General features: G+C 37.0%; 2 protein-coding genes across 2 annotated transcripts; both read left to right on the forward strand.

Moving 5' to 3' along the window:
- The first annotated feature begins 4,610 nt into the window (after positions 1-4,610).
- On the forward strand, positions 4,611-10,587 carry si:dkey-79d12.5 (maternal B9.10 protein). Its single transcript, XM_033980627.2, has 5 exons — positions 4,611-4,791; positions 7,118-7,301; positions 7,701-7,838; positions 8,608-8,974; positions 9,491-10,587. The coding sequence occupies exons 2-5, from the start codon at positions 7,123-7,125 to the stop codon at positions 9,695-9,697; spliced, it is 891 nt and encodes a 296-aa protein (XP_033836518.1). The 5' UTR covers positions 4,611-4,791; positions 7,118-7,122; the 3' UTR covers positions 9,698-10,587.
- A 1,209-nt stretch (positions 10,588-11,796) lies between these two features.
- On the forward strand, positions 11,797-25,106 carry kcnn4 (potassium intermediate/small conductance calcium-activated channel, subfamily N, member 4). The gene is made up of 8 exons (XM_055227877.1): positions 11,797-12,172; positions 15,243-15,338; positions 16,124-16,566; positions 18,516-18,651; positions 21,521-21,631; positions 23,920-24,041; positions 24,447-24,683; positions 24,754-25,106. Exons 1-8 carry the CDS (start codon positions 11,816-11,818, stop codon positions 24,755-24,757), a joined length of 1,506 nt encoding a protein of 501 aa, XP_055083852.1. The 5' UTR covers positions 11,797-11,815; the 3' UTR covers positions 24,758-25,106.
- The last annotated feature ends 130 nt before the right edge of the window (positions 25,107-25,236 follow it).

Below are 25,236 nucleotides of genomic sequence, written 5' to 3' on the forward strand. Positions count from 1 at the left end.
TATTTATGTCCACTCACCTTAAACTAGATGGCACAGGGGGAGACAAAGGCCAGTTCGGAGCGCTGCAAGGACTTGATAGGAGGCCGAGGCAGGGCAAGCAAGTCACTGTGTAGACATGCATATAAAGTATTAGTGTGCTACAAATAGAACAAACCAGTATAAAAACGACCCTTTTCGGTTTTTTTTATGTTTTTTCCATTCAAATTTGTTCAATGGAAGTTTCAATTGCGCAATTTTAATTATTTTTCAAAAAACCCTATATTTACTAATTAGCACAATGAAAAACTTAGAGCTTCCATTTATAATTTGAATGGCCAACTCGGCCCTGTTGTATTTGCACATTGCACCACTAGATGCTATCTAAATTACTGCTGTCTGAGGGTGTGCCAACTTTTGTCTGATAGAAGAAGACCAGAGACGACAGGGGAGCCTGAACAACGGCCAGGTGAGGAGGGATGGGGAGGGGCAGGTTTCACATCTGCCATCTACTGGTAAAAAAAAATCAAATAAACCTACTAACAGGTAATTTTAAATTGTTAGTTGGTGTGATTAATGAGTCATAAAATTAAATAATTTCCCTATCTATAGTTCCAATATTATTGTAATACAAAAACATTGAAAAAGGTCACTTCAAATGCAAATTAGCATACACAAGATATAACTGAGCCCCCAAACTTTCTGTCAAATATTGAACGATAAGTCAATAAAGTAATTATTGCACAGGCCTAAGTAAGACAGTATGATCAGTTAACAGAAACACTAGAATCTAAATGGTCCAGAGTGAATGGGAAAGTTAATGGCTGTTTGTGTCAACTTGATGTAGCCATGCAAATAACTTTCTTAACCAGAGTCCAGGGTGTGTCCCATCAGGGACATAGGTGCTGTGAGAGGCTTCAACCCTCTTCAACACTTAATTGGATAATGTTTTAAAAAATGACATTCATCAGAAAGTTTGACTTTTGTTCAATTACTGTTTGCTTAATAAGTTTTTTGTTAACATAATATTTATGCAACAACTGTTTATCCATATATTAGTAATGTTACTCTTAATCACCCAATGCTTTTTAAAGTTTACTCCGGCTGGAGAGCAGCTATAATCTATGCCGTGTTTAGACTGCACCCATGTGAACTGAGAAGCGCCTCTGATATATAGGCAATTAAAAAGTCACTAGGCAATTTAAACCTGGTGAGTAATGGCCTTATTGTTGATTTCATCTCGTCTATAGATCAGCCAGATGTTAGGGTGGATGCAAGGTGCACTAAATACAGCACAACAGCTTTGTTAAACGCATCTGGAAAATGATTAGACTGATAAAGAAATATTCTGTTGAGAAACATTACAAAGAAATAAAGCACACATCACACTTTAAAACCTAATATCAATTATATAGAAAGATTATAGAAGTAGTTTTGGTAATGCTAATTGCTATTTCATAGAATAAAAGGTAAGAGGGTCATTTCACTTTGCATTTATGATGCTCAATAGCGGCAAGTGGAGATTTGATGATGAAAGCTATACATTTTGGAGTACGATCCATTGCATCCTTGGGTAAACTGAGGGAATCCCCAATGTTTTATATTATGAGTAGAAAACTGTTGTTTTTTTTTTATTTCAGTGAAGTCTCTGGAGTTGAGTGAAGCAACAGACATGAACTAAATAAAGCAAAAACCTCATTGGGTTGATATGCCTGGGAGGCACCAAATCGAGAAACTTTTTTCCAATCTAAAAGGAGGGCACTGCTCTAATGCATTACAAATACAAATAGGTATTGACCGGAGGAGCAGGAGGAGAGGGGGAGGGGCGGATGATAAAGGTCGTCTCAGATGTGCTCTGCATTCACTTATACCTTTTGTTAAAGAGGCAAATATACTTTTCCTGCTTAACCACAGAAGCAGGGAGGAGGGCACAAGCACTGGATGCCACGAGTAACGCTTCTCTCTCTTAATGCTGACAAACTATTCCCCAGCCCAAGGACAATCATTACCTGAGGGGAAAGAGGCTGTGTGTGTGTTAGGGGAAGAGATGCTTACACCGGCGCTGATCTTGAAAGGGCCTGGCCAATCGATCGCATTAAGCTCCCTGCGAACGAGAGAAATCAATATGTTTTTAAAGGCGAAGCAGGCTGCATGTGGTGTATGCGTGTGGCCCTCATTGATACAGCCAGACGTGCGCAGAGACAAACTGTTCCTGAAAAAGAACCATCACGTTTTGAGGTCAAGCGGTTTCATTTCCAATACTTACCTATGAAATTGCCCCACTCTGGAGGAGAATGGACATGTGATGGGTGGCGCACAGTTTGCCTCTTCAGTTATCGCAGCAGACAAGACACCACTGTGTGAAAGGCAAGAATAACACCACAACATGGATAATAAAGAGTTTTCTAGTGAAGAAAGTTGTCTGGAAGTTGTGAGATTTGAAAAGCCATGACAGAAATAATAAAACACCAAAAGATGACTGAACGAAAATAATATCACTTTAAAGACACAGCAAAAGCACAGCAGGCATAGCAACAGACTGTAATGGCCTTAAAAATCAAAAAGATTGAGTAGGCATGGGGCAGGGGTATGTAATACTGCAAAAGATTTACACCAAAATGCTCTTTGATGCTAGGTCTTAATTTATCACAATTCACATAAACTTATTACATTTATATTTTCTATGACAGGTAATAACGCTGTTTTGTCTGACAGTACATTTTGATAAAAAGAAAGAAATGCCGGAAAATAGTAAAATGGCAGAAAAAATTGTCAAAAATGTGTGTATCTTTGAATCTTATATGCGAAATTATACAAAGCTTGCAGCAGATTTTTCTATATGCCTTTCAGATTTTCTAATATACCATGCTGGATTTCTTTTGATTTTGTGACATCAAAGTTATATTCACTATAGCCAGTAAACCATTATGTGAGAATTTAAGGTTGTTTTATAGCAAATCACGTCTTGAGGACCATATCCCATATCAAAGGTCCATCATTTGTTAAAACAGTGCTAACTGATGCTAGACACCCACATGTTGACTTTTTTACTCCTATTGTCAGACACTATACCTTAGTCTCTGTAACATTCCCTCTGTTTTTCCACGTTTCTCAATAATAATTTACTCTTGACTTGGCATCTGGGGCAGTGTGATCCAGCTAAGCAGAGAAAGGAAGTCCACACAGATGCACTCACTATCCTCCTTCTACCTGAGCTGACACTAAAAGTAAAATAAACAAAAGTATTTATAACAAAAATAATTATTATAAGTATTGTATTACTCAAATTACATTGAATGAGCTCAGTTGCTTTTACATTGTAACACAGAGAAGCAAACATAAACAGGGCAAAGCAAATAATTAAAATTTAAAGAGGGAAACCATTCTGCCCTCTAGTGGTAGCAAGTACGTATTGCAATAAAACGAAAACATGTAGGCCTGTGAAAGTCTGAAATATGAACAAATAGTATATTTTTCGGGGAAAGAGAGAAATGAATCAAATTTCTTAAATTGTGTAGTTTAAAATTCTATTTCTAATTTGGTATTTACGTACAGTTTGTTTAATCTTTTGTCTTTCAATATGATATACTAAAGATTATGTTGTCCTAGTGAGGTAATGGGTGGTTTGTGGGGCATGTGCTGCAGTGGAATACTAATATTTATGATTTCTTATGATAGCTTCATACCGACTCATACTAACTGTATATTAGGCAGGCCCTCTACTGCCATAAGATCATGTACAAGTAATGCCTATCTATGTTAAATAATAACACTAAAGAGGAAAATATAAACACATTTAAGAACATACTTATTAAAACAGAAAATGATCAAATGTGTGTAGCTTATTTGTGGGATTTATCAACGTTATACTGTAATAGCATAGCCTACTTAATTCTACAAATTATAATTCCCCATGCAGATCTAACATTTTCCTCAGAGTTAAACAAACAGTGAAAAAAAAGACTGACTTTTCTTGTTTTAAACTAAAGCTAAACTATTTCACCATGAGTTTCTATCAAGTGGCAGAGAAGGGCCCCTAGCTTGGCCCCAGCTTGGCCCCTGCTGCGACCGAAACAGGAACATACTTACGTGGGAGGGCCTAACCTTGGAGATAAGGTTTCAGCCCTTAGGAAAGCCTGAAAGTAACAAAATGAAAACGTTTAGAAAAGGCGCTTTGAGCTCTACATAGAAAGACACAATTAAAACGTTTGGCATATATTTAAAAAGGTAACTAAAAAACAAGACAAATTTATACTCGATTTTTTGTTTAGTGGAATTAGCAGATAATGCTAATGTTATCAGTTAGCTGTTAGCCTCAAAATGCCCGGGAAGTTCCAAAACAGACGTTAACTATTCAATTATTACATCATCTTTAATTTGTTCCTACCGAGTTGATTTGAAGCTTACTAGAAAGCGCCAACAACGTTACAAACTAAACTACTTTCACTATTCACTCACGAAATTGTAATGTTGCTTAAATAAGGGTTAAGTTACACCATGGTTGGATTTGTAAACGAAAAGAACAATATGAAATCCCCCCTCAGCTGTTTACCTTGACTGCCCAAATATGGTCCGAGCCGGTGACGTTGCTCTGAGTAAAGGACGTGACTCACGCTGACGGTAATCGTGCGTGTGTTGCGTCGCATTGCTGGAGTGAGCAGAGAAAGAACAAGGAAGCAACATGTGCTGACCACAATAACTCCAACACAGCAGCAGCCACACCACCGTCTCCACAGACAAAACGAAGCTGAAGAGAGGACAGACGCTGAATTTTTCTGGATATAGACCTATTCACTCCATTAACCACCTTATATCGTGAGTACAATTTTCTTTTTCAAATTCAGTTCTGTTTTTGTCTTATTAATCAGCCTTTTTGCCTTGGATTGTTTCACTTTTATTATGTCTTGTGTACTACTTGGCGAATGCGGTAACAAATATAGAATTTAATTTGGCCAATGTTCACCAATTTTCTTTTTACGCACAGACTGGAATTCGTTTTTTACGCACAGGAACTACGAGAACTACACGAAAGTGGCACGAAACTACCACGAGTATAGTCTATAAACAACAAAGTAGTTATTAAACACATATACCAGTAGATGAAAACGTAAAATATTGTCTGTAAACATTTAATTAATTGTTGGTTTATCTTATTCTCAACTGACCTATTGTATTCTAGTTGAGAGATGTTCCTCCTAACCTTCTGTATTTCCATCGGGGCTTTCCGTATCGTCAGAGAACTAAAAACTTTAGTTTTCGTTGTCGCTCACCCAGTTTCGTTTTTTGATCATCATGCTAAAACCTGATGTGTTGTTTTAAACTCATGTTATACTTTTCTCGTGTAATTTAACCAAGACGAACTTTGCACAAACACGTGCCTTGGGCTTTGTTGGGTCTCCTTTGTCTCAAGTAGTCGTTGTTGTTTTCTCAGTGCACATAAGAAACCAGTCAAACATCCTGAACCCTAAATGAGACGGGCCAAGTTTCCACTAAACCTACTTATTTATAACTTTTTAAATGTGTGTATTGCCCTGTTTGGTAGTGCCAATGTGCGAGACTTATACTCCCAACTCTTAAAATTGTTCTTAAATGCTAATTAAGTAGCCCACCAGTCTGCTTTTCTAATAAACCACTTTTTTTTTTTTTTTTTTTACTTGATTCTGCACAGCAGTGCTTGTTGTGTTCTCAGCGTTCATATTGACGAGTGAAAATGTGCACAAATGAGTGTGATTTATGGCTGAAGTACAGTACACGTAATCTTAGTCTATATTTTAACTGTAGCGTGTGGACGCTCATTGATAATACATGTTGCTGTTGGTCTGATGTAATCTTGTTGTAATCCATAATTACTAACCACAACACACTGAAGGTATTGAACACTGACTCTGAACAAACAGTTCAGAAGAAAATAAATTAAACAGATTAAAATATCGCATGTTTTATGATATGTTATCACCTTTGATAGTATGTACATTCCCTATAGTCCTGCCTTCTCGTGTGAACCCAGGTTTACCATTTATCTTTGTTTATTATAGCATGGCTAACAGCTTTAAAGGAGTACATCCAAGTCAAAAACTGCGCAAATATCTAATTTCCCATGCTTGTTTTGGGGGGAGTACAATTAAAACTACAAGTGTTTATTAAAGCTACAGAAAAGCAAAACACTTCTACAAATGAGGTAACTCATTAAAAGTCATTGGGTTACCTTGAGCTCAGCAGCAGTTAGATTTTTGTTAATGACGTAGTCTGTTTCTAAAAATAAAATGTGGTTTGAAGTTTAAGTAGTAGCTGTGTATTTCTGGAGACATAATTAATCGTCACCTTTCAGAATCTTGGTATGCAAATAGTAATTTTCACAGACATTGCATTACAAATGAGCTGAGGCAACAAATGCTTTCCTCAACCACAATAACAAACACAAATCAGTACTCAAGGTGTGACTTTAATAAAACAGGAGCGGCAGACCAGCGGAGATGCTTTAAGTATAACTGGTTTAGTTGCTTTTGCAAATTACCTTGGCCTCCAGCAAACTTACTATTCTTTGGTCAGACTGACATTGGCACTCAACCCAAACAGAGACGCTATCAGAAGATAAATACCACTGTGAACTCATTGGATTTGCATGTGAGAAGGCCTTACATGTGAAAACAGGAGTACACATTTGCAAGTAGTTTGCCTCTATACAAACTTTAGCCTTTTGTCAATATAGAGCCAAGTCCGTGAGGCTTGCACTAAATATGTAAAGAAATGAACCTATAAAAATAGAAGGCGTGAAGCAACTGCACAGGGAAGTGTTGTTATCGGTGCAGCTGAAGTTCCCTCTCCCCCACACGACACAAGTGAAAGGAAGTCATGGTCTGCAGGAGAAAAACATCAATAAATTTGTCTTTGGGTATAATCAGTAAGGGTAGGATGGGGGTGGGATGAGGTTATATACTGTTGATTTAAGAACCTTGATCAAAATTTACCATATGCACATAGTGTTTGAAAGTTTCTTAAACATACCATTAATTTTTAGCTGTTGGTTTCACGAAACACCAACTATGGTACACAGCAAGTAGATTTTAAAATATGTTTCACACATGAAAAAAAAAAAATTCTAAAATGCTAAAGTGTTGCTTTTTATATCTTGATTTTGCAGACACCATGACCATGATACGAGAGGTGAAAGCGGGGGTCAACTTCCTGAAGCGCTTGGTTGTGGCACGAGGCAAACTTGAAGAGACAAAAGCAGAGTTGTTTGCAGAGAAACTTCAGCAGCATTTGTGTAGCAGATATGATGACCACTGGTACCCTGAGAGTCCCAGCAAAGGACAGGCATTCAGGTAGCTATATACTGCAACTAAATAATTGTAGCAAGACCTGTTTTTATTTATTGCCTCAAATTTTCCATTTTATGGAACATTCAGCAGAACAACTCCATGGATAGAAGGTTTCAGACCCTACACCTTGCAACTTACATAGTACCCCTTTAAATATTAAAGATTAAAGATACCAGTTCCACCATTAAGAAACGTGTATTTGCGTTTTTGGTAGTTTTTTATCTGGGGATCACAAGATAATTTCAGGGGGTCATTTTGAAAATGTGTGCAGCAGGGCTTAATCAAGGCTTCGGACCAATCAAATACAGCTGTAAATGTAGATTTCAACTTGTGACTTACTCTGTACCTATCTTTGCTCCTTTAAAAAAACTGAACATATGTGATGGTTTTTTTTCCTCACAGGTGCATTCGGATAAACAATGGGGTCCTATCCGATGAGGCCGTGCTGAAGGCGTGTGCAGAGAGCGAGTTGAAACCCTCTGATTTGGGGCTTCCTCGTGAGCTCACCCTTTGGATCGACCCTCTAGAGGTGTGCGCACGGTGAGTCACTGTCTGGCCTTTGTGCGACATAGACACCTCCTGTTATCTTTCTGTTACCTGAGTAATGTTTTGCCAAGAATCACCATGACTCATGCCAAGTGCACAGTTCTGTGATATCAGAACAACATGCTATGTGCAGTAAGTGTTTTTCCTGCCAAATGTAGCAACTGACGATTACAGTTAAGCTATACTGGAAAAATGGCAATATTATAATTTATTATTATTATTATTATAATCTTGGAACATAGGTCACAATATTTATACAATACTTAGCATCTCCTTCTCAGAGTAAGTCACTTAACTGTAATTAGTTAAATCTAATTGTCACTCAGCGCATGACAGAGACTGGCACAGAGCTGCATTAAATAGAAAAGCACTGATGGATAATAAAATATAAATAATGGTATATAAATCTCCAAATTGTTAGATGGTAGGCTCATAGTCAGATCAGATTGTAAAACTACATTTCACTCATCTCCACTCACAGTACAATACACTGAGGTCTTTGTTTCTGATAAATAGGTAGTTATTGATTGTTTGCGATGGGAATTAGTTTTAAGATTTATCAAATCTATTTTAAAAAAATGCACTTGCACTAGACATATTATTTGCTGTTCCAACCATCAAAGGGAGTAGGAGATAATGTAGTGGTAATGCATTAATAATGGTTTCAGACAGAAAGTTGAAAATTAAATAAATCGGGTCTGAATTTTAATACTTGAACGTAAGCATCAAACTGAGCAGATCTTTATTAATTTCTTTTTTGCAGATCTGGAGAGAACAGCAGACCTTTTACAGTAGCCACTTTCACACAGGAGGAACAAAAGGAGGAGAGTTTGAAGAGTGCACAGGAAGACTCTCTGTCAGAAGAGTCCATTAACTTGGACACCTCCGATTACCACTCTGCTACTTCCTCGGACTGTGGCTCCACAGCATCTAGCGACACGGAGGAGGAATCCAAAGACCAAGAGGAGGAGGAGGTGAAAGACACTGAAGAGGAGGGAGAGTCTAAAAAAGAAAAGAAGGATGTTCAAAAAGAAACGGCAGAAGGAGACGCCTACACGATTGCAATGGTGCCCAGGCTCCGGGGACGGAACACAGAGGGACTAAAAAAAGTCAAATACGTCAGGAATATGGTAATTATTTTTTCATATATTGACATGTGTCATGTCCATGTGTCCTTATGACATGGTGCTATTCGTATTATTTTTTTAAGGTGTGGAATGTGCATTTACATAATAATTATTGCAGATGAAAAGCTTACAGTACATGGATTTTTGGGGTCTTTTAGAGTTTGGTCTTTAGCCGCATTAACCCTCTGGACTAAATTCAAGTTAATCTGGACCTAAACTCTTAATAGACCATGACTAAACATAGACTAAAACAGAACCAAACTATCTACATCAAGGCTAACTATGGGGTTCAAACCAGAAGAAGTATGACCGTTAATGACTTTTAACTATTTCTCCCGTCATTTCTTGTTCCATTAGTGTCTAAAAATATATATATGCTGTGGCACACACCACATAAAAGTCATAAATGGAAAATGTACAAATTTAATGCAAATTTTACAATGTTTTAGGATTTTAAATATTTGCAGATGAATTAGTTTAAAACACTGCATTTGCTCATATTGTGATTTGCCTTTCCAGGTTCCTCCAAGTCTCCAGTACTATTACCAACCAACACAAGTTTGGTCTCCTTACAAAAAGGCTCCGCCCATGTTTCTGACCACAGTGTGTGCCCCTCCTCCCCCTCCACCTCAGCCCCTCGTTGGGTACTATATCCTACCCCAGCCTTCCCCTCAGTTCATTCTTCCCCAGGCTTCTCTGCAGCCGTGGGGAGCAGTGAAGGGCTAAACTTCTCAGGACCCAAAGTCAAAGATGCACTGGATATTCCTATAACTGAGCCATGTCCACGATCAGCTAAACTTGGGCCAAAAACTTCTGTACAGCGTTAAATATTCTTTGCACAAACTGTTTCATTTAAGTCTCTATTTATGGTGGCGTGGCACAGATTTATTAATGGATTAAAGTGACAGGCGTTTCATTTCATAGTCAGGTCTGCACTGATGAATATAATATTTTGTACACATTTAAATGGCAGCAATCACTGGGTGCTTAGACCTAACTCAGGAGCCTACAGCAATACGTTTAATATCAAATGCTGAATTCAGGTGAAGTTATGTTTATTTTTTAGGTTCTCTCAGATGGCCAAGTGGCTTCTTTGTATTTGATAATCACAATCATTGTAAAATATTCTTCATTTTAATCTGTAACTAAAATTACTGTATACTAAAATATTTTTTACTAGCATCTTGTAAATAATACAGAACTTGTATATGAATGTATGAGACACAATTTTACTGTTATGTTGCAATATATTTGGCCATCACTTGGTGGCACTAAAACACAGCTAATAGATGAAATTGTATTTATTTTTATAAGCCTTGTTGTATACTGCATCACTGGCTGTGTTGTCTGTTTAGCTTTATTACTATTGGGTGCAATTGTTTTACACAATCTATGCTCTTCTATTTTACAAAATATTTTAATGACATTTCCCTGTTTTTGTATGCCTATACATTTACTAATATTTTATTATTCACTGTTTATTAACTCCTCATTCATCCACGCTTTTTTGCTGAAGGCACAAATCATGTATTACTTTGAAGCTAATGTTTGTGCTGTTTACGCCTACTTGTATTTCAGGGATTTAATCATCTCAACCCACTGGTGGGGACTTCTTTTTTTTAATGAAAATTGTTTGATCCTTGAGTGTTTGAGAAAAAACTATTGCCCCGTTTCTAATAAACCTCAACCTTGAATCTGTATCAATGTGTGTCATGATTTTTTTTTTGTGTAATATGTGTAAGAGCCTCCTTGGGGATTTAGAGCACTTCTGTAGTTGGTTATGAAAAAGTTAACTTTATCGTAGGTCTCATAGTTTCAGAATAGACAAAATATTCACATGCATACTAACAAACTTCATACAACCACACGCAGACTCTAGACCAGAGGTTCTTAACCTGGGTTCGATCGAACCCTAGGGGTTCGGTGAGTCAGTCTCAGGGGTTCGGCGGAGGTCAAGACACGCACCAGACTCATATGATTCGCGGACTGCAAGCGTCTCCAGACGCTGGCCGTGTCCCAATTCAACAAATGCACCCTTTGATGTGCCTATTGAAGTACCTGCCCGGTTAAAAATTTAAATAATTTCAGTGTGGTAGTATTAAAAAAGGTTATGTCTTTGTAGAAAGGTATGTATGTAATTTGTTGTGAGTTCATGCATTGTATTGGTTTTATTCTTTGAACACAGTGATGTTAATGCACGGTTCATTTTGTGCACCAGAAAAACATACATATGTCTTGAATTTGAAAAAAAATTATATTTATTTTTCAATAAAGAAGGGTTCGGTGAATATGCATATGAAACTGGTGGGGTTCAGTACCTCCAACAAGGTTAAGAACCACTGCTCTAGACAAAAGAAGGGTCTTAGTTTCACAACTCCAATTAACCACAAGAGGTCACTGTAGAGCTGTTAGATTATTGACACTCAACTAAGTGCCATTATATGCAACATATTTAAAATATATGTTTAGGCTGTAGGCCTGAAGTCATTGGCGTTATACTCGCTGCCATAGTCTAAATCGTTTTTTTAAATATTTCAATGTGTGGCCAAAGCGTTTTTATCAAAATGTGCCATAAATGCTTCGTAAATGCACACCAGACTAAAAGAAATAGCAGAAAGGTTTTTATTATCGGTGTCGTGACACATAATGCTGAAAAAAATAAGTCATGCAAATTAGAGGACTGGGAGAGAAATTACGCGTAGATGCTATCAGTGAGCGTATAGTGCGTCGGAGAGTAGGAAATAGCCCACTCACACCAGGAGTGTTAAGGTAACGATGTGAGCAAGTATTGAGGCAAACCAGTACCTCACAAGAACAACGACTATTTGGCTCTTTCGTCCAACAATGCCGTATCCTATCCGGGAGAGGACCCACGTGAGCGCGCACGGAGACAAAGTTATGGAGTGCGCACTGGAGATGGATATTATTAACCACGGGGCGCGCGGAGCTTCCAAAATGGATTGTGTGAACTGCGAAGGCTTCATTAATGGAACAGTCGAGGGCTCGGGGGTGTCTGACCCTCTGTCAATTCCAGGCAAACGGACCAGTCCAATAGAGGGTGATGACCTATACAGACTACGAGACAGAAAGTTCCTGTTAGAAGACAAAAAACGCCTGTGCGCTTGGGCCCTGGCCACCGCTCTTCTCGGGATACTTCTCATGATCATCCACGCTGAGATGTGCCCCGCTGTCTACCATCCGGTGAGTACTTTGTGAGGGCTATGTGTGGGCCATGCACATTTGAAATGGCATAAACAGTGTTCTATGCTCTGTACAAGCTTCATGCAACCTGATCTAATATGATGTTATTGTCCACATTATAAAGAAGAAAAAGTAACTTAATCAAACAAAACACACCCCAATGAAGATGGAAAATAGCTTCATGAGCTAAAATCTAGTACCAGCATCTTTACCCCCGGGCATTATGTGACTGTACATTGTACTGTTAAATACATTAAAAGAAAATCGCCTACGTTGCATAATTAGATCAAGTTAAATTGTAGGCCTAGTTTTGTTATTTCTTTATATGCTGACATATTTTCAGTTTTATTTGAGCAACTTTGTGAATGTGCACACCCAAAAACCTAAGTGGGATATATAGACTACACAAATAGTTATGTTATATTCTTATTGAAACCACCACCATCTGTCCATAATTGTGGGAGATATCCTGACTCTACACCCATTCATCATAGCACCTCTGAGTAGACAGGCTATAGGCTGAAAGCAGCTCCAGCAGTCTGCACCTGGGCTCTGACCCCCCCTCACCCGCTGATTATGAGTCCATTTCCAGAGACTATTTGGTAGCACAGCCTCATGACATTAACATGCAGATCTCAGTGGATAACAATGTTGGGGCCACATAATCAACAAATTATTAATTCCCCTGACTTTACTGTGTATGCCGCTTGCACATGTGGAAAAAAGTTCTCATGTATACTGCCAAAACTGCAGAGCTAACTCTAGACCACCTCCATGTTTTAAGAATGATTGATTACGTTGTCAAGAATCCAATCTGTTGTACTCACATTTGAAAAAAAGAAACAATGGAAATATCCGCTCTCAGAAAATTATATGTGAAGAAATACATTTGGAAATACAACAGTACAGACACCAATATGACATAAGCGCCAGAGCTTAGAGAGACCAACTAAGAACAGGTGTTTTCTGTCCGGGCCTTACTAGAGGCATCCTGCTTTAGTAGAGTGTGGAAACGCTGATGCACTGGAAAAGACGCGGACAATGTTATTTAGAAGAAGCGGCTCTCCTATTTTACTTCAGTGTGTGTAAAATTGCATTCCCACTCTACATATGGTTTTAGTATGACCCAGAGTCACATGATGGAAGTGCGCTTGAGGATATTCCCACACCTAACCAGCAAAGTGATATTTTAGTATACCTTTTCATGTTTATGCCGGAAAGCAAGCCTATTATTGGAAAATCTTTCCACATTTCACCTCCTTCCCTTGAGCTAGATTGCCCTGAGTACTTGAGGCTATCTTTCCACATCATTTAGTGGATAATTAGGTTGTTTGCACAGGCTGTCTCCCAGCTTTGCTTTATTCACTTGGAGGCAGTGTGAAGGATTCAACACAATGTCCTCTTTTCTGACTCCCAAAACACAGTGATACAGTAAGGACTTAGTGTACTTTAAGTTTTGATACAAGAAACACCAATTTATAAGTGCTGACTAAAATATTACATTTGCGTTCTTTTCTTTATACCTCTTTTATGGTATTTTGAGCAATAAAAACACCTTAATTGAATAAATACAAGAAAGAAAAGTTTAATGCCATATGTGAAATATTTCAGCCAATGCAATAACATCTTTTTGAAAACAATTCATTGTGGACTATCCCACGAGGAAAGTAGCACAGTGCACCTTTAAACTAAATAATAATCCCTTGACAACAGTGCCAGTTTAGTCAGGTAATCATCTTTAAAAAATGTTGTTTTGCATTCATATTAGAGTACTATATTTGATACAAAATATGTGCAATTTGGCTCATATTGAGACCGGTCCACTTTGATTAATATGAAGTCTGTCTACAAAATGATATATGGAAGAATCAACCACTATTGTATAAGAAAAAAAGGAAAACTTAACTCAAGGTTGGACCAATATTAAGACCCTGGTGTCAAAAGCAATTACACATGTGTAACTTCAGCTGTGAAGTTACACATGTGTCTTTTACCCGGTGTGGCAGGGGGTCTTTTTATGTCTCTGAACAATAAAACGATTGCTTTTTTGTATTTCCAAATATTTATTCAAAAGGTGTTTCATCTCAGCAGTGTTCACGATGACCTCAGTAAAATGGACCAATGCAGATTGTAGTTTTAAACTCAGTCATCGTTTAACGACCCACCATACCTCTGTTCTTCCTGTCCCTAATTTAATGACAGGATACCTCTGTTTTATTATTGATGCATAGCACAAGAATTTATGTGAAACCATAAAACCACAATCTAATGGAGCAAATTACAAGTATGGTTAACCTGAAGTCTGCAGTTCACTGGCTACTACTGATGCGTGATTTGTTCAATCAAATATACCAATAAAATGTCACATTTTCTGCCTCTGCTATACTACAACTGTCCTTTGTTGCCAAGGCAGTCATAGCTGCTTCTATTACATTTGACCCCAAGTAGAAATAAGCAGAAGTTGATGATGAATGGACAAAACTACCAATATACAAACTTATAACAGTGATTTACTCATTGATTTTTTGCTTTCTTTTTTCCAAAAGAAAAACATGAACTAAATATTTAAATACTTTGAAATGAAATGCTTGGGGAAGTTTATAATTTGTCGTTGTGTTGTGTAAATCTGGTGCACTGTTACGTTTTTGTGGGCTTCTTAATTAGCACTTGACACAGTGCAGAGAAGCTGTGGATGCTACGGCTGAGACTCTGGAAAACCGATGTACCTTGCCAATGGACGTCACTCCATACCACCTACACGCTCAAGTTTCCCGCAGTTGGAGACTTTGTAATTATCTTTTTAACGGCTAACCACATGAAACCGCCTGTCCATTTGCAAATCTTCCACTGACGCTGTGTGAGCTGAAGCACAGCTCTCCAACCTGCTCTGAATAATGATGGAAAAGACCATATTTCAGTGTGAGAAGACTGTTTCCAAGTGTTTCCAAATAATTTACTGGATCATGTTAAAAATATGGTACCATTTAGATCATGTATTATAATAATGCAGTGTGGTTGAAGTGCTTAAACTGTAGTGTAATTTTTCACTTAATTTTCCCCTGTTTTACAGGGCTCAAAAAGTGCCTTGTTCATCAATGGAGCCATCAGCCTGTCCACTGGGTGTCTCCTAATATTTATTATTGCTTTCCACTATAAGGACATTAGGGTGAGTCAACAAACTACTTCTTTCTCCAAAATAAGCACTGGTAAGAATATGTACAAATACACAATACCATTTTGAATATTAAAAACATTACAAGTTCCATGTTAAAATGAGATTAGTAATAACATAGAATAAATCTGAATATAATGTCTTCATAATAAGACTTCATAATATTTGGATCTATTATTGCAGGCCCACTTACAAAACATATCAAAACAGGGTAATCTCAAGTACACACCGTGTCATAGTGCAGGTTTGTGCCTTGTACATTGTGCTAGTTTGTCACTGGTGACTGAATTCTTACATCAGCATTGTTTTTAATGTATTGTCTGCAGCTTGTGAGACTGAGACAAGAGATAGCCCAGCAAATGGTAGATAGAGATAAGCAGGAGAAGGGAGGGACTAACCAAATTTATCCCAAAACAAAACGTATGGTTCAAGTCACAGATGTTATAGCTTAAATTAGAATGAATTGAGAACTTTGTGAACATTAGGCCTTAGGGTAGTTCTAATAACATTACACATGTACAACAGATAGGTCTCTTGAGCAAAAGTAGTACATACAGTATAATTTATGAAGAAAATTACCCTTAATATTAATTTGAATTGCATACATTTACATGTGCTTATTACTTAACAGAAGTCTATGGACAAGAGATTTCATGTTTCTATTCCATATTTCAGTTGCACTCTGTAGATGTGCACTGTCAGTTTGTTTCTTTATGATTAGGCCTTTAATAATTGTTTGATTTTTGTTTTTAATTTCTTCCTCTTGTTGCTCTTGTCAGTTGTTCATCATTGACCATAACCAGGTGGACTGGCGCATTGCTATGACCTGTCACCGTGTGTTTGTGATCACACTGGAGCTGCTGGTGTGTGCAGTGCACCCGGTGGGGGCATACTGGGAGATTGGCCTCTCGTACAACTCCTCGTCCTCCTCTGCTGCTCCCTTGTGTGTGACGGGCCACTTCGGACACAGCTTCATGAACCTGGAGCTGCTCTTGTCCGTTTTTATGTTCCTGCGTTTATACCTGGTTCACAGAGCCATACTTCTTCACAGCAAAGTGCTCCTGAGTGCCTCCTACAGGAGTATCGGGTCACTGAACAACATCAACTTCACCTTTCGCTTTGTACTGAAGGTGCTCATGAACAAGTACCCGGCCCGCACTCTGCTGGTCTTCATCCTGCTTTTCTGGCTCACTGCATCCTGGATGCTCACGCTGTGTGAAAGGTAAATTGCACTTGGTCACAAATATGCTATTCTATTTAGGCTGCATTCACATTTATCATCTACAATTAACTTTCTATAAACTTCTAGATCATAGTATTTCTGATGCATCTGTGCCCAAAGTATTTATCTTTTGCAAAATACCATTAACACAAATATTATATTATTACAACAATAGTAACCAAAAACATGTCAAAGTTTTTGAGGCACACAAAGTGAACCTCACAGAAAGCAGGGCATAGTTTTATATTTGTGTAACCTTTGCTTCAGTTTGAGCCGATTTTGTTGTAAATTTGAAGGGTCAGATCAGACGTTCATATCTACTTGTTGTCCTTATACTCCTGTTATTGAGGAACTCATTGGTTCTCACAGTGAAAACTTTGCAGGAGTTGTATTTTCCTCCTCAATCCTTGATGGTCAATTTGAGTTTCCTTCTTCAACTGGATTGAAATAACAGTCGATAGTGATTATTTCTGTAGTGTTTATGTCACAAATAGCTTTTTAATGTGAGCCAGCCCGACGTCAGCCTATTCAGTGGATCTGGCTATTGGACTGTGCGAGGTCATTATTCAGTTCAACTTTAAAAAGCTGTGGTTACTCCAATTGGCCTCTTTGCATTTGTCATACTGTGAGTGGAAGAAAGGATCAAGACGTGAGATAAAGGAGGTATTATTTACTAGACCAAGAGACTATATAAAGTTTTACAGTTTCCTTCCTGGTTAACAATGTATACTAAATGCTGATGAGTCTAACTACATTGTATCAAGCCAATAGTACAATGCCTTCACAAACAATATTTAAGGTTCTGTCTCTCCTTCCCTCTCTTTTTCTCTATATCTCATGGAAAAAATGCTATACAAAATTAAAAAACGAATATATTTTTGCTTCATACCATCACAAAAATATTTTCTTTTTCAGTATTTGTCAAACCAAATCTCAATTCAGCTATATAATGTCAGCATCATTCTTTGTGCCAGTCCAAAAGATAAGCAGTCAGTGTTAAACCAATGTCAAACCAATATGATGCTTTCAAAAAACATAGATCATTTGCTATGTGGTGACCAGAGGAAATAAATAAGAACTACAGTAGGTACTTTCAAATACAAAATGCCACTTGTATTCTGAACTTTGTATTATACTACTGGTCTACTCTGTCCAAACATGTTCTGTTCTAGTCACTACTGTGTGTATGTGTGACTGCAACATAATAAGAGAAATAACTGCAGTGACCTGGATAATACTGACTATCTTTTTATGTGTTATAGGCCATCTGTTTTATTTTAGATCTATATAGTAATGGTTCACCTTTTTGTCTTGAGTGCCACTTAAGCTTTCACTGACACTCCAAGTACCCCTTATATCTCGGTAATTCTTTAGTCTTATAAATCTGTTTACTCAATTATTACTAATATATTTTATTGCTTTAATGATCGTGATGTCCAAAATCACCCTTGAGAAACACTGAAGGATATAAACAATGTACCATACTACACATTATCAGTTTCACCTTATTTTAAAATCTGAAACCAAGTACCCTCTAGTAAGTACTCACATGCACTCAGGTCCTCATACCGCTGGTTAGAAAACACTGCTTTACAAATGCTATTATTATTACTTAGTTGATGCGTGCATGCAGTGTCAATAAACAGTAATTTTGAAAACCACTGTGCTATGACAAGACTTAAAGCTACAACCTGCAAGTTTATTTTTTAATTTCAGACTGCAGTAATATAGACAGCATCTATTGGTGATATGTGAAAATACAACAGGGGCGAGTTGATCAATCTGATAAAACTGAAATACAATTCTAGTTTCTTTGTCACACTTGACAGTTACTCAAATTGAAATCTTACATCTTATAATATATCTCATACTATGGTGCAGCTGGATTACATGTGTGATTTTTAAATATTCTTTTAAATTTAAACCATACCCTCCCTGTGTCCTCATAGGCAAACCAGAGCGACGGCTGACCACATGAACATGGCCCTATGGCTCATCGCGATCACGTTCCTCACTGTGGGATACGGAGATGTGTCGCCAAACACGGGCTGTGGCAAAGTGGTCTGTCTCCTCACTGGCGTCATGGTAACAGCACAAACAACACATTTATCCAAAGCACATTTATGCTGTTCAAATTATAGTGTATGTAACCACTACGGTTCTCCAATGACTGTTTTGAATGTTCATCTGGAAATTAAAAAAAAGTATTATTAATAACTAATATTAATAATAACATAATAGATACAATTTTTACAAATATTCACCATTATTGACACCATGGCCAAACAACAGTGAAATTCTTGATTCACTTTTATTCACTCTCTAATATATTACCATTTCTGTATATGGGACTAGCTTTATGAAATCAAACATTTTAATTGATATTAAGTGTGCAGCAAACAGGCAAATAAAAGCACTTCACATTTTGTAGTGTAAGCCAAAGTTAAATCGCCAAGCCGCTTCTTCAGTTCTGGTCAGATCGCTGGTGGACACAATTTCACCAGAACTGGAGAAGCGGTTTGGGTGAACTGCGAAACATCTTCACTCCTACAACTTTTTGTCCAGTTGACAGATTTAACTTTTGTTTTTACTATGTATCAGACCTGGACGACTGAGGGATTACACAGACAACTTCACATTTCACATTTAACTTTTTTGGAAAAGATTGAAACAAATTCACATATTTTAACTTAAATTCTCCTGATTGTCATTAATTCAATCCTATCGTGACCTTTAATCCCAATGATCAATTAATTTAACAACCTTGACATCCCTAATCTGCGTAATATAGTACTTACAAGATTAAAATGCTACACCTGCTTAAAAAAGTACAAAGAATGATACTTTCTTATCTTAACATTCAGTGTTGGGCAGTTTATGACAAAACCACATCACTAAACAAAATGTCCTGATACTGTGCTCCTCTGTATGATTTCATTCTTATGTTGTTAATACTAATAATATTTGGCAAATATAATGTAGCCAGTTACTGAGATTAGAGATCCAGGATTCTTAGTTCTTCTACTATTTCACATCTCTCTCAGTTTTTCACGCTATTTTTTTCAGCAATTCATAGGTTTCAAAAGATAAAAAGTTTCAATTGGTAATTGCAACACTGGTAATTTTGAAACCTATGTATAAGAAAGATCTTATTTGGTATTTTATCATAACAGCATATGTCTTTATTGTAATATGACAACAATATATCAGTGTTTGTCCTTGGCCAATTACAATTAGTTTGGTCTATTAAAATCAAATAAAAATATCCTTTAGCATTCATTTTCTGAACATTAACATTACATACTTTTAAATTATAGCATCATTTCAAACCTCATGCTTTTACTGCAGACCTCTCGATTACAAAAGTATATAGTATACTAGTAGTATATCATCAACAATTACAAATTACTGAATCTCAATCTCAGTTAATCATTTGTGATCATTTTCTCAGCCCTTGTTTCATCCTTTCTTTGCCTTTTTTGCTGGCTGTTCTGCCATTGCTTGTAAAGTCATATAGTAACAGTGAAGCAACAACAGGGGTCACAGCGAAGTCATTCTGTGACTTTAAGTCCACAATAACTGCATACGGGAGTGGCTGACGGATAACGCAAGCAGGTTGAGCTGCACCTCTCATGCAGGGCTGAGTGAAATAAATTCTCACTCTCTCTCCAGCTCTCTTGTTTTTATAAGCTTCCCTTCTTATAATGGGAAACTTTCCACCCTATCCATTTTTAGGTGCTTTATTGCATTTGGCATGAGGACAAGGGAAGGCAGTGCCAACCTGTGCTCATGGAGTTACAAGGAAAAAAAAAGTAACAGTCATGCAGGAGGTTGATGTCCTATTATATATATTATTATATATAATATTTATATTTTATATTATATATATATAATATATATTATATATATATATATATATATATATATATATATATATATATATATATATATATATATATACACATACACACATATATATATATATATATATATATATATATATATATATACACACATATATATATATATATATATATATATATATATATATATATATATATATATATATATATATATATATATATAGCTCAACTTGGTCAGTTTAAAGTTTGTCATTTCAAATCAGAATGCAATTCATAATGCACATTTTTAACTCAAAGAAGACTGAGGTATGAACTGCTAAACTATTACAAGAATCACATATTTTCAGGACATGTTTGTAGAGGTCTCAACTTTAAACTATACTGCCATTGCCAGGATAGTATTTTCCCTAAAAAGACAGAATATATTATTGGTAGCAGAAGCCCTTCCAATACCTTACATATGTGCAACATTTCACAGTGCAATTTCAGTTCTGTTGTGTTACATTGTGCTGCCTGAGTTTGAAGGATAGATCTATCTGCAGCTGTGTAGAACAGTTGACAACACAAATGTTACAAATCAAATCTGGACAGAGGATTTCAAGGAAAGAATGTGTCTCCGACTTCATTTGAGAGTCCATCATTGCTGTAACAAAAGTGTCCTGATGCAGAGGTGGAAAATATAATTATTATAATATATTAATATTAATAAACGTAATACTGCCCACTCCCTAAGAAAACACATTAAACCATTGTTCTACTGTAATATATTTGCCATTAACTCTTGGTATACTACTATTTATGTTAACACTCCTACAGCTTCCTTTACCCCCACTTTTGCTGCTCTAACTGTCAATATTTAAATGCCTTTTCGCAATAATAAAACCAGTTACACTTAAGTAAAGATATTGCATATGTGCGTATTTGTACTGTTTGTTTCTCTACTAATACTTGATTTTCTCTCTATTTCTAATGCTTGACAAAGAGGAAAGCAGGTAACTTGGTGATTGCTTTGTGAATGCAATTCAGAATGTAATATATATTTAATTTGAAACCATAATTCCTATATTATTATGTTTTTTTTTTTTGCTCAGGGCGTAGCTTGCACTGCCATGTTGGTTGCCGTCGTCACTAAAAAGTTGGCTCTAAACAAAGGAGAGAAGCATGTACACTTCTTCATGCTGGATATACAGATCTCAAAAAGAGTAAGTCATCTTTCAGTCTAACACCTTAATTTAAAGGTGCACTATACTATACATTACTATGCTACTATAACTTTTCTGGGGGTAAGTACACCACTTGCTTATCTCTATGGAGACTTATCTACTATCTAGCATTCATTTTTCTTCTTTTCTTTTTATTGCTAAAAATTACATTGTAAACAACTTGGCCTGGTAGCATGGCCTTGAAATAGTTGAGTTTAATACCGTGGAACATTCTACGCAAAAAAATAACATCTCCACGGAAACTAGTAGGTGGTGGAAGTGGACCCTCCACCAGAAAAGTTACACAGTGTAGTGTAGTAGTGAAATGTTTAAAACTGGGCATATGGAAGTGCTAAATTTATCTGCTCTGGAAAATATATACTCAGCTACAAGAGAAAACAAAAATGCTCCTCTTTGACTCTCTGTTATGTGAGGGTCATGTGTATTGACGGCAACAGTTGTTACCATTTGTGATTGCTTTAAATGTGTTCTTCAGTTTCCCTTCATATGGCTGTAACTTCCATTTTTAGAAAGTGGAAGGTGTTAAGCTCAGGAAAAATGTTCAGGAAAGGAAAATAATTGGTGTCACTTAAGGACAATGCACTCGGAACAAGTGAATGCTTCTACCAGTTTTTTAAGAAGACAAGTCCTAAAGATAGCAAAATATGGTTAAAGCAAATCATTGTATATAATAGCCAAAATTTTATGCAAAAAACTACTCACAATGACACCTATAAACAGAGAAGGCATTTTGAATGGCCCTGTTTATAGTGGCCCACTGTTTATACCATAAACACCAATAAACAGGGGACTGATATCCAGGAATATGTTGAAGCCAGTGTATTTTTCTTACAAATCATACACATTACATCTACTGCTGTTGTGGCTATAGTTAAAACGTAAATGTAACCACTAACTAACTTAAAACTGAATTAGGTTTAGCCAAAAATAATAACAATAATAATTTTCTTTTCAATCTCTACTCTAAATAGTCGTGACGTGCTGGCTGTGTGTGTCACATTAACTTCACATTTCCTTTTTCATTCAGAAAGTTTTGATAACATCTCTACACACGCTTTGCACCTCCTGTGGATTTTGCTTGATGTCCCATTGCAGGAGACTGTGTTATACCTGATGTAAATACACAGTTCTTGGGAGGATATAACCATTTCCTGCACTTTGGTGGCTGCATCCTGTCCCGAGGAGCATCCTTACACGGGGTCCAGCCTTTATTTGGATTGTGCATGGGTGTGTGTGAGGTTACGGAGCATCCGATATTCACACTTACACTGGTGGGAACAAGGGAAGACATCTGGATGGGACACTATTATTAACCTCCAGTGACATCATCAGTTGGATTTTTACGGTGAAGGGGGCAGGAAGATAAACAGACGTAAATAGAATCAAAGAGCACAGGTGAAACTTTGATAAGCTTAGTTTTAAATGACATAATATACTATGAACCACAAATGAGACATGGACCAGAAAATGATTAGTGATAATTTGTTGGTTTGTGGTATTTCTTGAAAATGCTTGCTAATCAGTACAAAAATACTGACCTCTGTCCCCCATCTCGATAACATTATGGAGAAGTGAAGATACATCAGTGGTTCACAAATGGAGGGTCAGTCCATATCGAAATTCATCATTTCAAATTGTCAGAGCTTCACACATCATTGTCTTGAGCCAGGTGTGTAAGTAAGGATGCAAACCCATGGGTATTATAAGAGATGCCCAATAAAATTCAAGGTCAGACAGTGTGGGTAGTTCTCCTTCTAACTGGCCTAAATGATAACTGTAATTGATCAATATATGAAAAAATGATTTGTGATTACTTTAAAACATATAAGCAATGTTCATTGTTTTTAGTTTAATCATTAATAGCAGAAAAATGTACAGTACCTACTCCTGACTTTTATTTTGAATTGGCTCCTGCATATTTAATAACTGATTATTTGTTAGTCAAATCAAATGGCAAAACAAAAACAAACAACAAAAAAGAAAAAAGAAAGAAAAACAAGGAAAGAATTACCTCGATATAGCCAACCTATGCTATAAAGGTTGTGAAATAAAAATAACTTTAATAACCAATATTCACAATATTTGGTCTCATTTTCAGACCAGGTGCAACCAATCCTTCATTCAGACACACTTTAGAATTGCTCTACTGCTTGATACAGATATCACTTGGGTTTAAACATAACTGACTTCCTGAAACAGTAGATTAGATGTTCATGTTGATAGCTTTAAAGTTATTTTTTTCCTGTACTGAACCATTTGACCAACAGATTCGCCATGCTGCTGCAAACGTGCTTAGAGAGTGCTGGCTGTTGCACCGTGCCAACCTGAGTCAGGAGAATCGTGGTGAGCAAAGGAGGCACCAGCGCTGCCTCCTGGAGGCAATCCGAGTGTGAGTGACCCAAACCTCTGTACCAGCCAACATTCAATTCAGTTTATTTTTTGTATAGTCCCAAGTCTCAACATTTGCCTTGCAGGGCATTACTAAACTGTTGATTTAACCCAGAGTGAAACAGTGATTGTCATTAACAGTTCAGTGGGCCATCAGCGGAGGAGGATATTAGCAATAACACATTACAGAGTAAAAACATGATGGTAAAAAGAAGACTATTCAGTAACAACTTGGATTTATTTTCAAACACTATGAAACCCAATATTGCATCAATATTAAAATGTAGTGGATGTTTTTTTTATGCCTTCCTTCTATTTACATTTTAAAAACACAAAAATAATGCATACATAAATGTTTTATAAAATTAAATTAGCTTCACTCTTAACTTAAACTTTTTCCAAACAGATTTCGCCATTTACGACTTAAACAGAGGAAACTAAGAGACTTTGCCAGTGAAATGGTGGACCTCCCAAAGATGCAGATGATAATGTGTGACCTAAGTGCTAATTGGAATAATTCTTATCGGGAGCTGGAGCAGCGGATCCTATCCATGGAGCAGAAGTTAGATGAGCTTAACCACTGCTTCCAACAGACATCTGAGCTGCTCTCTCATTTCCTGCGACAGCGCTCGCCCGAAATCAGGTAAAGGGATCTCACTGCAGGGTGGGCTGTGAAAGTTTGTGTACTATTTAGTGTATTTGTTTCATCTCAGGTGACAAGGCTGAGCAGGTCTAAAACACTGGGGAATGAGTGGGTGACCCCTTTGCACAGGGGCGGCTGAACATGCTGAACCACTTGAAAGACTGGCATCCCGACCAAAGATCTCATCTTCTGGCCCGGTGTTCAGCACCATGACTCACTGCTGTAGAATTACACAGAGAACAGTGAAGGAATCATGGGGCATTTGATCGATTTCCTGTATGTTTTTAATCAGTTGTACAAAGTATTTGTGACTAAGCCTCTTGTGAACTGATCTCAGCTGTTGGTTTGTGAGATTTGAAAGGCTTCAAGGTTAACAATTGATTTTGTCCATATGTATTCCTATGGAATATGAAATAATTTTCATTGTACAGTATTGTCTCTGTTGAGCTGTGTTACTTGTTTAATTCAGTAAATAACTCAAAATTCTCTTCAAGATTAAATCAAATGGTGCAAGAAAGTCTCATTATGCCATGAGGTTCTATTGAACCAAATG

Source organism: Periophthalmus magnuspinnatus, chromosome 16 (assembly GCF_009829125.3).
Source record: "Periophthalmus magnuspinnatus isolate fPerMag1 chromosome 16, fPerMag1.2.pri, whole genome shotgun sequence".
In the NCBI taxonomy this organism is placed as follows: domain Eukaryota; kingdom Metazoa; phylum Chordata; class Actinopteri; order Gobiiformes; family Gobiidae; genus Periophthalmus; species Periophthalmus magnuspinnatus.